Source organism: Gracilinanus agilis, chromosome 6, assembly GCF_016433145.1.
Source record: "Gracilinanus agilis isolate LMUSP501 chromosome 6, AgileGrace, whole genome shotgun sequence".
Taxonomy (NCBI): Eukaryota; Metazoa; Chordata; class Mammalia; order Didelphimorphia; family Didelphidae; genus Gracilinanus; species Gracilinanus agilis.
In genome coordinates this window covers 37,909,966-37,927,702 of record NC_058135.1, presented here as the reverse complement: position 1 = coordinate 37,927,702, position 17,737 = coordinate 37,909,966, and the positions used below count along the sequence as shown (strand labels likewise).

Sequence of the window (17,737 nt, the reverse complement as noted above, 5' to 3'; positions counted from 1 at the left end):
TATGTGAGGTCTAAAGGTCTGAGTTATAACTTATCAACGTACGTCATTACTTCCCAGGATGTGTGGGTAAGTTCTAGGAGATCGAAGATGACATATGCCTTGTGGCTTGACTTCTTAAAAATAGTGGAATTTCATAGACACAATGTGAACATGGGCATGAACATCCCAATGCATGTTTGAGGTATATGCAGAGAAAAGACAATGATGCCTTTTGGAGCTTTCTCCAGGGTAAATGGAGGGGTGAGTGAGTGTGTGTGTGTGTGTGTGTGTGTGTGTGTGTGTGTGTGTAAGCACAGACATAATTACCCAGATGACTTATGAGTCCATTAAACATAGCCTCTAATATGCAATAATTCTACCAGTCCCTATGAATATCTAACTTACACATAATTGGCATATTTATAGGTGTCTATGGCCTGCCTGTCCTAGATTACTCAATTAAAAATACATTCTAAATCCTTTTATCTACCTTGGCATGAAGCCCTTTAGATTATAAGTACTTTCATCCATTCAGAATCATCTTGCAAAGTTCTGGGTAAGGACCTGTTTCTTGTTCTTCACTCAGCAATACAACAAATATTGAAGTCTGGAAGGCAGAGAAGTAAATAGAGCCTATACAACTTCAACATATTTTGTCCACTATATAAAGTGTATATGATCAGGAACTTCATATTTCAATCAGATTGATAAGAAATTAACTTTCTCTGTACCTTAAAACCTGAGTCTACATTGGTGGATCCATTTTGGCCAAGACAGTACTTGAAGGGAAGAAATACTAGGTAGGGTTGTAAAGGAAGGTCATCAAAGTCCTTGAATGCCAGACAAATGTGTTGGAAGTTGTTTCCATTGTAAATAGATTGTCTCTGAAGATTTTGGAGAAGAGGAGTGACATCACCAAGTTTAATAATATTTTTTTCTCAATTACATGTAAAAACAATTTTTAATTTTCATTTTTTATCACCAAGTTTATGAAGAAAAGTATTTGGGAAAAAATTTCACAAATGGCTACTACACTGGGGCAAGTAAGTAATAATAGATTATATATCATAGTAGTGGCACTAGAAATAGAGAAGAGCGAGTGGTGATAGATATCACAGTAGAATCAATAGTACCTGGTAACTTTCTAATGAGAAGTAAGGGAGAAGAAAGGTTCTAGATACAGAAGATCATATAACTATCAATATAATATACCAGGAAAATAGTGGTGCCATAGAATGGACAGAAGTTGCAGTAAGAAATGAGATTCATGTTTAAAAGGAAAGAAAATAGACTCAATTTTGTATACATTGAGTTTGAGATGCTAGCTCAATATTCAAATGAAGATAAATGGGTAATAGAGGTTTGAAAAATGACTGTCATTGTAGGATTTGTACTTCGGAGGGACAAGTATTCTCTCTCATTCCTGAGAGTTATTTGGACTATTAGCAATCTCTGATCCAGAAGGCAGACTTGAATCACTCCCAGGAGTTTTGAAAAAAGGTACAAACAGTCTGTATAGAGCAGACTGAAAGGAAGAGTAAGGGACTACACATTGGATAAGTAACAGTAGCAGTGGGAGGAGATGGAATCCTCATACAAGATTACATGAATTTATTTGGATAGAAGAAATGGGGAGAAGAAATGAGAGAAAGGGGCAGAGGAAGAGAGAGGGATGGACAGAGAGACAGAGACAGAAAGATAGACAAAAACAGAGACAATGAAACAGAGAAAACAGAGGTAGGCAAAAATAAAAAAAACAGTGAAGCAGAGATAGGAAGACAGAGACAGACAGAGACATAGATAAAGAAAAATAGAGAAATAGAAAGACAGAAATAGTGGTAGGAGAGAGAAAGAAGAGAAAAATCAGAAAGAGTTAAAATGTGGCATAAAAAGGTGGATATATGTGTGTGTGTGTATGTGTGTGTGTGTGTGTGTATAAAGAGGTGAACAGGATATATATTTATGCAAATAAAAGAGGTGGATTGTTAGGTCCTGAAAAAATTAACAAATGTGATTGCTAATTGAAATGTCATAAAATAAAGAATGTGTACAATACTGGAAAAGAGAAATTGTTGTATCAGTTTTCATATTAAGGGAAGAGATCAGAGTCTGTAATCCATAGGACAGTGAGTTTGACTTCAAATACTGGGAAAATATAAAATGGATCAGATCATTAAATGATGGTTTGTGAAATTCTGGAAAAGGACATGTTGATTACAAAGAGCCAGCAGAGCTTCATCAAGGATAGATCACACAAATTAACCCTATTTCCTTTTTTTCTGGACAGGATTGCAAAATGTGTAGATGAAAGGATTAATTCTGGATATAATTTGTCTATATTTAGACAAAGCTTTTGATTAAGCATCTCATCCTATTTTTGAGGAATAAATGATTAAGTGGTTTTTAAACACTTACTATGTTCAAAATATTGGTCAAGGAAATGTATATACATATATATATATATGTATAAAGGAGAATATGTATGGATATTTGTGTGTGTATACAAACACACACACAATTCCTAGAATAGTACTTTACACACACACACACACACACACACACACACACACACACAGCAAGATGTTGTAGTCTAATCCTTGTTTTTGTCATATCTGGTTTCATGATCTCATGTAGAGTTTTCTTGTCAAAGATACTGGAGTAATTTGCCATTTCTTTTTCCAGTTCATTTTACAGGTAAGATAACAGAGGCAAAAAAGATTGTGATTTGCTCAATGTTATAAAATTAGTGAGTGTCTGAGGCCAGATTTGAATGCAGGTATTCCTGATTCCTGGTCAGGTGCTCTATCCACTACACCACCTACCTGCTCCAGAAAAGGAAGATAGTCCCTGAGTTTATAGAATTCACATTCTAAGACTTCTAGGGGTAAAGCCAAACTTATTGAGTAATCTTCACCATTTCTGTGCCACCATGAGAATCCTCCCCAACCAAAATTAAAATATTGCCACAAAATGAATGCCGGAGTGAAAGAACAAATAAGGAGACAGAGTGAAACAACTTTCAAAAAAAGAAAAACCCCAAAGGTAGGCAATGAACAGCTGGGGCACTAGGGTGAAAGGAGAGCAGACCCAGCACAAAGCTATAGCAAGGAGGGAAGAGCAAGTCAAGAGTGAGCCACTCCCAGCACCGCACATCTGCTGTCCAAGGGTCTGGAACCTATGCCCAAGCCAACATTCAGATCCTGCAACCCTGACTGAGCAAATAGAGGAAAAAGCCAATCCATATCCCTTGCATTTTCAAACCTGTGGAGAAACCGAGAACTCCAGGCAAGGGAATTATACTCTGGGCTTGGGACAAGGACTTAATTTACACTTTGGGGTGGATTTAGGCATCTTTTTGCCTAAAGCTCAGGGTAGAGTTCTAAGACAGGACAATCAAGAGTGTACCTGACTGGATCAAGTGAGACCAAAAACAATAGACTAAACCTGAGGCTAAAATTCGATCAGTTCCTGACTTGATCAAGAGCAGAGTGAGATCAAAAGCTTACACCTAAGCCTGAGGCAAGACTTTAAGCTATCAGCATCATAAGGGCCAATTGAATCAGCAGGATGGGAAGGGATTCTCAAAACTTTTTGTCCTCAAACCATCACATCATCCCCCCAAGCCTACCTATAATTATTATTATTTATTATTATTATTATTCCTGTTGACTCCTTAGGAGCATAGGGCCGCAACCATCTCACACTAGCGGACTCTGTTCTGGGCAACTTCCCCCAGCTGGGCCCATGTCATTCCGACTGTTTTTGTTTCATTTTCGGCAGAACTTCGCCAGGTCTGTTTTGGTCTTCCAACTTTCCTCCTCCCCGAAAGGGTTCCAGCACAATGCTTGTCTGGCTACGTTGTCTTCCGGTTTTCATAGCATATGTCCTATCCATCTCCACTTACGTTTCTTTATGTCCTGACTAATGGGATACTGGATTGTTCTTTCCCAGAGACTAGCATTGGAGATCTTTTCAGGCCATCTGATGTTCAAGATGTGATGTAGACATCTATTAACAAAGACTTGGAGTTTGTTGGTGTTGACTTTCGTCACTCTCCAGCTTTCTGATCCATATAGGAGGACAGCCTTTACATTGGTATTGAAGATTCGGAGCTTAGTGATGAGGGACAGTACTTTGGAGATCCAGACAGACCGTAAGGTGTTAAATGCCTGTCTGGCTTTGTTGATTCGGTTTCTGATGTCCTCATCTGCTCCACCAATCTTACTGACTATGCTACCCAAATAGGTGAAGTGGTCCATCTCCTTGATGTTTTCTCCCTATAGTTGGATTGGCAGGTCCTGTCTGCTGTTGACTGTGATCACCTCGGTCTTCTTCTTGTTGATCTTCAGACCTGTCTTCTCCGCTTCTTCAGAGTAGAGAATTAGATATATCTACCTATGATTAGATATGAAAAATGAGCAAACAACAAAAAAAGGACATAACTCTAAAGAATTTTAATAAAGACAAATAGCAAAGTACAGACACAGAAGGGGACAGTGAAAGCAAAGGAAACACACCCAAAGTCCAGAAGAAAAATATGGATTGGACATAGATTCTGGAAGAACTCAAAAAGACTTCAAAAACAAATTAAGTGAGGCAGAGAAAAGTGGGAAAGGTAAATGAAAGTGGTGCAAAGAGAAATGAAAGTGATGCAACAAGAAAGGAAAGTGATTGAAGAAGAAATGAAAGTAATGCAAGAAGAAATTGGCCAATTAAAAAAGAACAATAAAAAAAAGGAAAATTAGGTCTTAAAAATCAGAATTGACCATCTAGAAACTAATAATTTCAGGAGAAATCAAGAAACAATAAAGGAGAATCAAAGGAATGAAAAAAATAAATGAAAACATGAAATCTCCTCTTGGAGAAAAACTGATGTAGAAAACAGATCTAGGAGAGACAATTTGAGAAGTTTTGAACTACCCAAAAGCCATGATCAAGAAAAAACCTTGGACATTATATTACAAGAAATTATCAAATATAACTGTCCAGAGATCTTCAAACAAGACAATAAAATTGAAATTGAAAGATTTCACAGATCACTTCTAGAAAGAAATCCTCAAATGAGAACTTCCAGGAATATATTAGCTAAATTCAAGAACCACCAAGGCAAGAAAAAATACTTCAAACAGCCAGAAAGAAACCTTTCAAATACCATGGAGCCACAATCAGGATCACACAGGACCAAGTGGCTTCTATATTAAAGGATCAAAAGGCATGGAATATGGTATTAAGGAAGGCAAAATATTTGGATTTACAAACGAGAGTTACCTATCCATCAAAACTGGGTATGTTCTCTCAGGGGGAAAATGGACATTCTATAAGGTAGATTTCCAAGCATTTCTGAGGAATAAACCAGACCTAAACAAAAAAAAATTGAAGTCCAAACACAAGATACAAGAGAATCCCCAAAAGGTAAATAAGAAAGATAAAATTTAAGGGACTCATTAAGGGTGAAAATGCTTATATATCTACATGGAAAGAGGATTTCTGTAATTCTCAGAAATTACTCTTGATTATAGACAAGATAGAAGGAATTTAATCAGAAAGAGGGTGAAGAAGAAAGCTGATGTATGATGATATGGTGTATATGTAAATGTGATGACATGGAACATATGGTGTGTATGTATATGAATGATATGTAAAAAAAATCAACCAAGGGCTAGGAGGGTTGCACTGAGAGAAAAGGGAAGGGAGAGATAGAATAGGATAGATCATATAACATGAAGAGGCATGAAAAATCATTAAAGAGAGAAGAGGTGACGGGCAATGCTTAAACTTTACTCTCATTGTAAAGGGCTTAGAGAGAGTAAAGCAAGAATACTCAGTGGGATATAGAATTCTATCTTACCCTACTCATTGGGGTATAGAATTATATCTTATCCCACAGAGAAGTAGAAGGGATATAAAACAAGGGAAGAGGAAGGTATTTAGAGGGAGAAAAAAGTGGAGGAGTGACAAAAAGCAAAACACTGGTGAGGAGGAACAGAGAGAAAGGGAAAGGAGTAGGATAATACAATAGAAGGCAATTCACAGTTAGTAATCACAGTGCTAAATGTGAATGGGATGAATTCACCCATTAAATGGAAGCAGATAGCAGAGTGGCTTAAAAACAAGAATCCTACTATATGTTGTTTAGAAGAAATACAGATGAGGCAGGGTGACACACACAGATTCAAGATAAAAGGCTGGAACAGAATTTATTATGCATCATCTAAAGTAAAAAAAGTAAGAGTAACATTCCTGATATTAGACAAAGCTAAAGTAGAAATTAACTTTAATATTCTGTTAAAGGGTACTATAAACAATGAAATAATAACATCTAATTCTTCGAAACTTGTGGACCAAAAAAGAACTCATAGAAACAATTATGGACTTCGTGAAAGAGAATGACAATGAAGAGATACCATATCAAAATCTGTGGGATATAGCCAAAGCAGTACTTGGGGGGAAAATTTAGTTCTGTGAGTACCTATACAAAGAAAATTGAGAGGGAGGAGATCAATGAATTATGCTTACAACACAAACATTTAGAAAGAGAACAAATTTAAAATCCCCAGATAAAATTAAATTGGAAATCCTAAAAATTAAAGGAGAAATTGATCAAATTGAAAGTAAAATAACTATTTAACTAATAAATAAAACTAAGAGCTGATACTTTGAAAAAACAAGTAAAATAGATAAAGTACTGGTTAATCTAATAAAAACAAAGAAATCAGAGAATCAAATTAAGAGTATCAAAGACGAAAAGGGTGATCTCACCTCTAATGAATAGCTAATTAAGGTAATTATTAAGAACTATTTTGCCCAATTATATGGCAATAAATATTACAATGTAGGTAAAATGGGGGAATATTTACAAAAATATAAATTGCCTAGATTCACAAAAAAGGAAACAAAATACTTGAATAATCCATCTCAGAAAAAGAAATTGATCAAGCCATCTAGGAACTTCCCAAGGAAAAATCCCCAGGGACAGATGGTTTCACAAGTGAATTTTATCAAACATTTAAAGAACAACTAATACCAATAATATGCAAGTTATTTGACAAAATAAGCAAAGAAGGAGTCTTACCAAATTCTTTTTATGACACAAGTGTCTTATTGATTCCAAAGACAGTACACCAAAAACAGAGAAAGAAACTACATATAAATCTCCTTAATGAACATAGATGCAAAAATCTCACATAAAACACTAGCAAAAAGACTACAGCAAATTATTACAAGGATTATTCACTATGACCAGGTGGGACTTATACCAGGAATGCAAGGATGGTTTTATGTTAGGAAAACCATTCACATAATTGACCATATCAATAATCAAATCAACAGAAATCATGATTACTTCAATAGACGCAGAAAAAGCCTTTGACGAAATACAGCATCCATTCCTAGTGTAAATGATAGAAAGTATAGGAATAGAAAGGCCATTCCACAAAATAATAAACAGTATATATTTAAAACCATCAGCAAGTATTATACGATCAGGAGTGAAGCAAGGATGATCATTATCACCTCTATTATTTAATATTCTATAAACAATAGGAATAGAAATTAGAGAAGAAAAAGAAATTGAAGGGATTAAAGTAGACAATGAGGAAACTAAACTATCACTCTTTGCAGATAATATAAAGGCATAATTAAAGAATCCTAGAAAATCAACTAAAAGTATAATGGAAATAATTGACAGCTATAGCAGAGTTTCAGGTACAAGATAAACCTACATAATCATTAATATTTCTATATATTTCCAACAAAATTCAGCATCAGGAACTAGAAAGAGAAACTCTATTTAAAATCACATTAGACAATATGAAATATCTAGGAATTTGTCCACCAACACAAACACAGAAATTATATGAACAAAACCACAAAACATTTTTCACACAATTAAAACTAGATCTAAGTAACTATAAAACATTAATTGCTCATGGGCAGGAAGAGCTAACATAATAAAACTGAAAATCTTACCAAATGAATCTACTTATTCAGTGCCATGCCTATCAAACTATCAAAAACATTTTTATAGAATTAGAAAAAAATTATTAGAAAGTTCATCTGGAAAAACAAGAGATCAAGAATATAAAGGGAAATAATGAAAAAAATGTGAAGGATGGAGGCCTAGTAGTGCCAGATCTTAAACTGTACTCTAAAGCAATGGTCATCAAAACAGTATGGTACTGGCTAAGAGATAGAAGGGTGGATCAATGGAAGAGACTATGCATGAATGACCTCAGCAAGCTGATGTTCATTAAACCCAAAGATCCCAGTTTTGGGGACAAGAACTCAGTATTTGTCAAAAAACTACTTGGGAAAATTAGAAAATGGTATGGGAAAAATTAGGTTTAGATCAACATCTTAAACCCTATACTAAGATAAATTCAAAATTGGTGTGTGACAAATATAAAGAGTAAAATCATAAATAAATTTGGTAAACATAGAATGATAAACCTCTCAGATCTGTGTGGAGAGGAAAGAATTTAAGACCAAGCAAGTGATAGAGAACATTACAAAATGTAAAATGAATGATTCTGATTATATCAAATTAAAAAAACAAGACAAAACCAATGCAACAAAAGTTAGAAGGAAAGCAACAAACTGGGAGAACATTTTTATAACAAAATTCTCCAACCAAGGTTTAATTTCCCAAATATATAAGGAGTTCAGTCAAATTTAGAAAAAAATGAAGCCATTCCTCAATTGACATGAAAAGGCAATTTTCAGATAAAGAAATCAAAACTATCAATAAGCACATGAAAGTGTTCTAAATCTCTCCTGATTAGAGAAATACCAATTAAAACATTGCTAAGTAACTACTCAAACCTAGCAGACTGGTCAATATGGCAACAAATAAAAGTGATAAATATTGGAGGAGATGTGGCAAAATTGGGACACTAATATATTGCTGGTGAAATTGCGAATTGGTCCAACCATTCTGGAGGGAATTTTGAACTATGTCCAAAGAGCTTTAAAAGAATGCCTGCCCTTTCATCTAGCCATATAACTGCTGGGTTTATATCCTACAGAGATAGTAAGGAAAATGACTTGTGCAAAAATGTTTATAGCCATGCTCTTTGTGGTGGCAAAAAAATTGGAAAATGATGGCGGTGTCCATTGATCGGGGAATGGCTGAACAAATTGTGGTATCCAGTGGTGATGGAATATCATTGCGCTGAAAGGAATAATGAACTTGAGGAATTCCATGTGAATTGGAAAGACCTCCAGGAATTGATGCAGAGGGAAAGGAATAGGACCAGAGAATATTGCACACAGAGACTGATACATTATGGCCCAAATGAATGTAATAGATTTTTCTATTAGCTGCAATGCAATGACTCAGGATAAGCCAGAGGAATTTATGCCAAAGAATGCTATCCACATCCAGAGAAAGAATTGTGAGAATAGAAATGCAGAAGAAAAACATATTGTCAATCACATGGTTCAATACGGATATGATTAGATTAGGGTTTTAATGTTAAAAGACCAAATAGGTTTTAAACAATGATACATCTATAACCCAGTGGAATTACTAGTCAGGTCCAGGAGGGGAGAGGGAAGTGGGGGAGGGATCATGAATCATGTAACCATGGAAAAACATTCTAAATTTTAAAAGGAAAAAGGGTTAAGACAACATATAGGGGAGGTTGTAGGAGGAAATCAGATGAAAAAGCCACATAATTCTTAGGTTTCAGTAGCATGGTCAATTATAATACATCTTCCTTATTGAAACATTTGGCAAGGCCAAGGACTTTATTGGTGAGAGCTTTCTTTTCAAAGTCTTCAAAGGCTGTGGTTAGAATGCCTGCAGAAATATTCACCAGCAGTTTCCAAAAGCAGATTCCCTAGATGATGGAATGGAGAAGATGAAAAGATAATACAATGAAATTGTCAGATGATTTCTGAACTTGTTGGGCTCAAAAGCTAGTAGTTAATGGTTTGATTTTAACATGGAAGAGTTTATTCAAGTTAAGTATCTCAGGGATCTGATTTTGCCCCATGCTGTAATTTGCAAATGATGAAAAGCTGTGAGAGATAGCTATTAGATTGGATTACAAGATCAAGATCTTAAAATTCTTAATAGGCTAGTACTTTGGGGCTAAAATAAGATCAATTACATTGGGATAAATGAAGTCTTATTCTTTGATAGAAACCCTCTCTTCCCCCAATATAAGATAGGAAAGGTCTGGGTAAATAGCAGTCATAATGTAAAAAATTTTGGAGTTTTGGTGTACAGTAAACTCAAAATTTCAGGAGTGAGAAGTACCTACCAAAAGAGCTCATATAAATTTGGGATTTCATTATGAAGTTCATAGGTTACAAGGATAAGGAGGTGATAATTTACTCTACTATGTCCTTGTCAGACCTCATCTCAATAATGTGTTCTCTTAAATAAACCATGATTTAAAAATGACACTGATGAACTTGTGTGCAAATTACAGCATGGGGCAAAATCAGATCGGCCTGAGCATTTGGAAAAAATGAAAGGACAAAGGTAAGGCAATAAAATCATGCTTTTATGAAGAAAAAAAGTTGTTTAGATGGACACTGAATTCCTGTCAAAAGCTGTGCTGTCTAATTCTGAGACTTCCATTGACTTTCTTAGGTATCACTGAAAAATCCAACCCTGTAAGTCATTGAAACTCTCTGGACCTTAGCTTTTTTCTTCTAGGAAATCAAACAGCAAGACAAAATGATCTTGATAACTTTGGGGCATTTTACTTCAGTCTTTATCTCAACATAATTTTGCAGAAAGACAAGTCAAAATAAACTGCCCAGGAGGTCACATTCTGATTTCCATGTTTATCAGAATGAAGAAAAATGATAAGAAAAAGCTTTATTTTCAGAATTTATTCAATAATGTATATGATGGATTTTTTCTTAAAAGCCATACAAATTCAGCTCAAGAGTCTATATAAGTTAATCTATGCTACAATTACAAATGCTGAGTTTACAAATTACAGATCTCTCATTAAGGGAAGGTTAAATAATGTTTGTGGCATGTGGTTGTGATGGAGTACCACTATATTATAAGAAATGAGTTATTTCAAGGGGGAAAATACTGGCAAGACTTATAGGAACAGATGCAAAAAGAAGTTAGAAAAATCAGGAGATCATTGTGCCCAGTAACAATAATGCTGGAATGATAATCAGGTATGAAGACTTGGAAACTCTTACCAATGTGATGATACAAGACAATTCCAAAGGACCCATGAAGAAAAAAATCTACTGACCTCTAGAGAGATAAATGATAAACTCTGAGTACAAATTAAAATATAGTTTTATCATTTTATTTTTCTTACTTTTTCAGGAAATTTTGCTAATGTGGAAATATGTTTGGAAAGATTTCACATATATGACATATCATATTGTTTGCTTACTTAGTAGTTTGGGAGGGAGTAGAAGGGAGAGAAAGAATTTTGAACTCAAAATTTGAAAAAAAAGGCTAAAAATAAACAAACAAAGAATGAATGACAAAAGTTAACTTAAAAGAGATTAATCTTTAGTTATTCAGAATACTTAGTTACTCTTACAAGTCAGATAATATGTGTTGTTGCATTAACAGAATATGCAAGCCTTTTTCTTACAACATCCTTAAACAAATGGAGACAAATAAAATGGAATCAGGAAAAACTTCAGTCAGATTGTTTAACTACTTATGAATATTGATTTTGAGTTGTGGGCAATCTTAAAGGAGAGTGAGTCCAAAATTCTCATTTTTACAGTAAAGGAAACTGAAGTCCAGAAATATTAAGTCATTCTCTTTGAGTGGAGATCCTCTAGACTCCAATGCCTATACTCTTACTTACTCCAATCTACTATGGTGACTTTCATTATCATGAGCCATGGTCCAAAATATGAGTTGTAGACTAACCTCTGGAAGTGTCTTTGTGACTGTATGTGTGAATCATTCACCTTTTTGCTACATGTATATAAAATGGAAATAATAATAATAATAATAATAATAATAATACTTGCAATGCCTATTGTACAGGGTTCTTCAAGAAGACAACTTTATCTCTCAGCTCTAGGCAAGCATTCTTGCTTTTCCATGCCAACTCTGACTTCCCCATTTTCCCCTTAGTCTCAACTAAAATCTCATTTAATGGAAGTCTTCCCAAACCTCTTAATTTCAGTGCCTTCTCTCAGTGTAGAGTAGCAGTGTAAATTGGAATAAATAATTTTCAAAGTATGGCTTCATTTATTGGCTAGCTTCCTACAATGATGAACCATGAGTTTTAACTATAATTATCTGAGGATGAACCTTTGCATATTATTCTTTAAGCACATAATTATCTTTGATATTTTGGGAAACATTTTATGTTTTTAGGTCTATAGCATGCTGCTCACTTTCAATAAAAAGGCATAGTAGCTAAAAATGAATGTGTGGGAAATGTGACAGTCACACCATGCTGGCTGAATTTGTTACTATGCCTCTATAGACTTTAAAAGCCACTAATGAAAAAGGAAAGTGAATAGTACTCACTGTATGCTTCTAATTGGCACTATTTGCTAAAATAGTCCTTGATTCCAGAATTTTGCTGTTCACATATCAGATATAATAAAATGAAATAAAGGAAATGGTAGCTTTTTTCTCCTGTTATTTTGGAAGATCAGAACAAACAAAACAGGCTATGTCTGTGAATATTAATTAATAGCAAGGCATGCTAAATATAACTTGCTATCCTCAAAGGAGTCATTTACAAAGATTCCTTTGGAAGTGAATAGACAAAAAATATAGGGTACACAGTGATACAAGCTCTGGGAACAAAGAGGAGATAAAGATTTTCCTAATTTCTGTGACAAAATGATGCTTATGTGGAATTTTGATTACATAAACATTTTCTTAGTGGTTTCTTAAGTTTCAGGAAGCTTCCAATCTTTAGGGAATTTCTTGTGGAAGGGAGAAGCATAAGAGCATGATGACTGGTCATGTGTTTGGGGTAGGTCAGGACCAGGAGGGATGGGAGATCTCTGAATAACTTTATGAGACCATAAAGTATGTTAACTTGATGGAAGATGAGGTACAGGGGAATATAATGATGAGAAAATAAATTGGAGAATCATCTATCTCTGGAAAGATAAATAATAACCTTCCTAACAACAAGAATGGGCTCCCTTAAGAATGGTAGGTTTTTCCTTAGAAATCTTCAGAGGTTGCATAATTAATTGAGGTTTTGTTATAGTAGACATTTCCTTTCATGTTTAGATAGATAAGATAACTAAAAATGTCTCAATCGGCTCTGAGATTCTGTGATAATTTTATGGGCACTCAGTCTCTAATTGCCCCCTTCCCCAACTGCATTACATGCTTAGATACACTGTAAATTAATTTAAAATAATTAATATAAACCAAATTCCATCCTCAAAAGCATAATAGCTCCTGATTTCCACATCCCCCAATATGCCCTTTTTTCTATCAATCCCACCTTCTCTGACCCCTTCTCCTCCTACTTTCCTGTAGGGTAAGATAGATTTCTATACTCAATCAATTGTATGTGTTCTTCCCTTTTTGAACCAATCCTAATCAGAGGAAGGGCCAAGTGCTACCCGATGTGGTTCCCCTGTCATATTGGCCAAGCTTCTAGGTGTGTGTGTGTGTGGTGATACCTCAAAGCTATCTTGATTTGCATTCCTTTAATCAGGAGGGATTTAGAAAGAACACTTTTCCATGTGGTTATGGGAAGTTTTGATTTCTTTATCTGAAAATTGCCTATTCCTATCCCTTGACCATTTGTCAATTGGGGAATGGCTTCATTTTTGTACACTTGACTTAGCTCCTCATAAAATGGACATAGTAGACCTTTGTCAGAAGTTTCCCCCCCAATTTGTTGCCCTTTTTTCTAATTTTGGTTGCATTGGTTTTCTTTATACAAAACTTTTTAAAATTTAATATTATCAAAATTATTCATTTTATATTTTATAATGTTCTTGTGAGAAGGGAATTTGTTTTTATTTAATCAATCAGGGACTTGGAATTCACCTCCTTTTTAATTTAATCAATCAGGGACCTGGAGGTCCTTTGAGATGTGCAAGGATACACAGGCTTACAGTAAAAGGAAGTTGAACTCAAAGAGACAGGAAATTGATCCCACAACCACTGACCCCTGGGTGGTGCCAGCAAATTAAGGAACTATGACTGGTTCCTGAGATGTGATATGGGAGAGCTCATGGGATGATAAAATGGCCTATAAAGGTCTGAGCAGAGGTTTGAACATTCATTCTTGAAGTGGTAGCACTTTTGCTGGACACATTCTTGCACTGGTGACACTTGCTGAAGAGACTCTTGCACACTTCTGACTGGAGATTGGAACCTGAAGGCTCGCACTCTCTTGCTCTTCTGCCTGGATACTGGACCTGAAGGAACCTTTCTCGTGTTATATCTTGGTGGTCTTACTTGCTTGGGAATCAGTACCATATTTCTGTCATAAAATGAATTTAGTAAAAAAATTCTTTCCTTATTCTTTCAAAAAGTTTGTTTGTATTGGTATAAGTTAATCTTTAAAGATTTGATAGAATTCAATTGTGAATCCATCTGGCCCTGGGAAATTTTTCTTAGGGAGTTCCTTGAGGTCTTGTTCAATTTCTTTTGATATGATTATTTAAGTATTTGATTTTCTTTTTTTGTTAATCTAGGCACTTAAAATTTTTGTAAATATTTCCCTATTTAACCCAGATTATCATATTATTTGATGTATAATTGAGCACAATAGCTCTTAATAAATGTCTTAATTTTCTCTTCATTAGAAGTGAGATCACCCTTTTGATTTTTGATAATATAAAATTGATTATTTTCTTTCTTTTTTAAAATTTGATTTAATAGTACTTTATTTTATTTTTTTTCACAGTAAAAGCTCCTAGTTTTATTTATTAGTACCATAGTTCTTTTTCTTTCAGTTTTATTAATTTCATATTTAATTTTTAAGATGTCTAATTTAGTTTTTTTAATTTAAACATTTATTAATATTCATTTTTAACATGGTTACCTGATTCATGCTCCTACTTTCCCCTTCACCCCCTCAATCCACCCACCCATGGCCAACGCATATTTCCACTGGTTTTGTCATATATCCTTGATCAAGACCTATGTCCAAATTGTTGATAGTTGCATTGGTACTATCGAATCTACATCCCCAATCATGTCCACCCCGACCCATGCATTCAAGCAGTTGATTTTCTTATATGTTTCCTCTCCTGCAGTCCTTCCTCTGAATGTGGGTAGCGTTCATTACCATAAATCTCAGAATTGTCCTGGGTCATTGCATTGCTGCTGGTACAGAAGTCCATTGCATTCGATTTTACCATAGTATATCAGTCTCTGTGTACAATGTTCTTCTGGCTCTGCTCCTTTCACTCTGCATCAGTTCCTGAAGGTCTTTCCAGTTCACATGGAACTCCTCTAGTTTATTATTCCTTTTAGCACAATAGTATTCCATCACCAGCATATACCACAATTTTTTCAGCCGTTCCCGAATTGAAGGACATACCCTCCTTTTCCAGTTTTTTGCCACCACAAAAAGCACAGCTATAAATATTTTCGTACAAGTCTGTTTATTTATGATCTCTTTGGGGTACAAACCTAACAACGTTATGGCTGGATCAAAGGGCAGGCATTTTTTATAGCCTTTTGAGCATGATTCCAAATTGCCAGCCAGAATGGTTGGATCATTTCACAACTCCACCAGCAATGCATCAATGTCCCAATTTTGCCAAATCCCCTCCAACATTATTACTCTCCCCTTCTTTCATTTTAGCCAATCTGCTAGGTGTGAGGTGATACCTCAGAGTTGTTTTGATTTGCATTTCTCTAATTATTAGAGATTTAGAACACTTTCTCATGTGCTTATTGATACTTTTCATTTCTTTACCTGAAAATTGCCTATTCATGTCTCTTGCCCATTTATCAATTGGGGAATGGTTTGATTTTTTATACAATTGATTTAACTCCTTGTATATTTGAGTAATTAGACTCCTGTCAGAGATTTTCGTTATAAAGATTTTTTCCCAATTTGTTGTTTCCCTTCTGATTTTGACTACATTGTTTTTGTTTGTACAAAAGCGTTTTAGTTTAATATAATCAAGAACATTTAATTTATATTTTGTAATTTTCTCTAACTCTTGCTTGGTTTTAAAGTCTTTCCTTTCCCACAGATCTGACAAGTATACTATTCTGTGTTCACTTAACTTATTTATAGTTTCCCTCGTTATATTCAAGTCATTCACCCATTCTGAATTTATCTTGGTGTAGGGTGTGAGATGTTGATCTAAACCTAATCTCTCCCATATTGTTTTCCAAATTTCCTAGTAGTTTTTGTCAAATAGTGGATTCATGTCCCAAAAGTTGGGCTCTTTGGGTTTATCATACACTGTCTTGCTGATGTCATTTACCCCAAGTCTATTCCACTGATCCTCCTCTCTGTCTCTTAGCCAGTACCATATTGTTTTGATGACTGCTGCTTTATAGTATAGTTTAATATCTGGTACTGCTAGGTCCCCTTCCTTCACATTTTTTTTCATTATTTCCCTTGATATTCTTGATCTTTTGTTATTCCAAATGAACTTTGTTATCATTCTTTCTAATTCAGTAAAGAAGTTTTTTGGTAGTTTGATAGGTATGGTGCTAAATAGTTAAATTAATTTTGGTAGAATGGTCATTTTTATTATGTTAGCTCGTCCTACCCATGAGCAGTCAATGGCTTTCCAATTGTTTAGGTCCAGTTTTATTTGTTTGGAAAGTGTTTTGTAGTTGTTTTCGTATAATTGCTGTGTTTGTTTTGGTAGATAGATTCCTAAGTATTTTATATTGTCTAGGGTGATGTTAAATGGTGTTTCTCTTTCTACTTCTTGCTGCTCTACCATGTTGGAGATGTATAGAAATGCTAATGATTTATGTGCATTTATTTTGTATCCTGCAACTTTGCTAACATTGTTGATTATTTCTACAAGCTTTTTGGTTGATTCTCTAGGATTTTTTAAGTAGACCATCATATCATCTGCAAAGAGTGATAGCTTAGTCTCCTCATTGCCCATTTTTATACCTTCAATTTCTTTTTCTTCTCTAATTGCTATTGCTAGTGTTTCTAGTACTATGTTGAATAATAGAGGTGATAATGGGCATCCTTGTTTCACTCCTGATCTTATTGGGAAGGCTTCTAATTTATCCCCATTGCATATGATGTTTGTTGATGGTTTTAGGTATATACTATTTATTATTTTTAGGAAAGGTCCTTCTATTCCTATAATTTTTAGTGTTTTCAATAGGAATGGATGCTGTATTTTGTCAAAGGCTTTTTCAGCATCTATTGAGATGATCATGTGATTTTTGTTTGTTAGACTGTTGATATGGTCAATTATGTGGATGGTTTTCCTAATGTTGAACCATCCTTGCATTCCTGGTATAAATCGCACCTGATCATGGTGGATGATCTTCTTAATTACTTGTTGGAGTCTCTTTGCTAGTATTCAATTTAAGATTTTTGCGTCTATGTTCATTAGGGAGATTGGCCTGTAGTTTTCTTTCTCTGTTTTTGATCTCCCTGGCTTTGGAATCAGTACCATATTTGTGTCATAAAAGGAATTTGGTAGGACTCCTTCTTTGCTTATCATATCAAATAATTTGTATAGTATTGGGATTAGTTGCTCTTTGAATGTCTGATAGAATTCACTTGTGAATCCATCAGGCCCTGGTGATTTTTTCTTAGGGAGTTCTTTGATGGCTTGTTCAATTTCTTTTTCTGATATGGGATTATTTAGGTATTCTATT

At 34.7% G+C, this 17,737-nt stretch overlaps 1 protein-coding gene across 1 annotated transcript in view; it reads left to right on the top strand.

Moving 5' to 3' along the window:
• Nucleotides 1–3,028: 3,028 nt before the first annotated feature.
• The window catches only part of LOC123252213 (actin-related protein 3-like), a 60,674-nt gene continuing 45,965 nt past the window's right edge, over nucleotides 3,029–17,737 (top strand). The window contains 1 exon segment of the mRNA XM_044681609.1: nucleotides 3,029–3,264. Within this exon segment, the coding sequence (XP_044537544.1) occupies nucleotides 3,029–3,264 (236 nt within the window).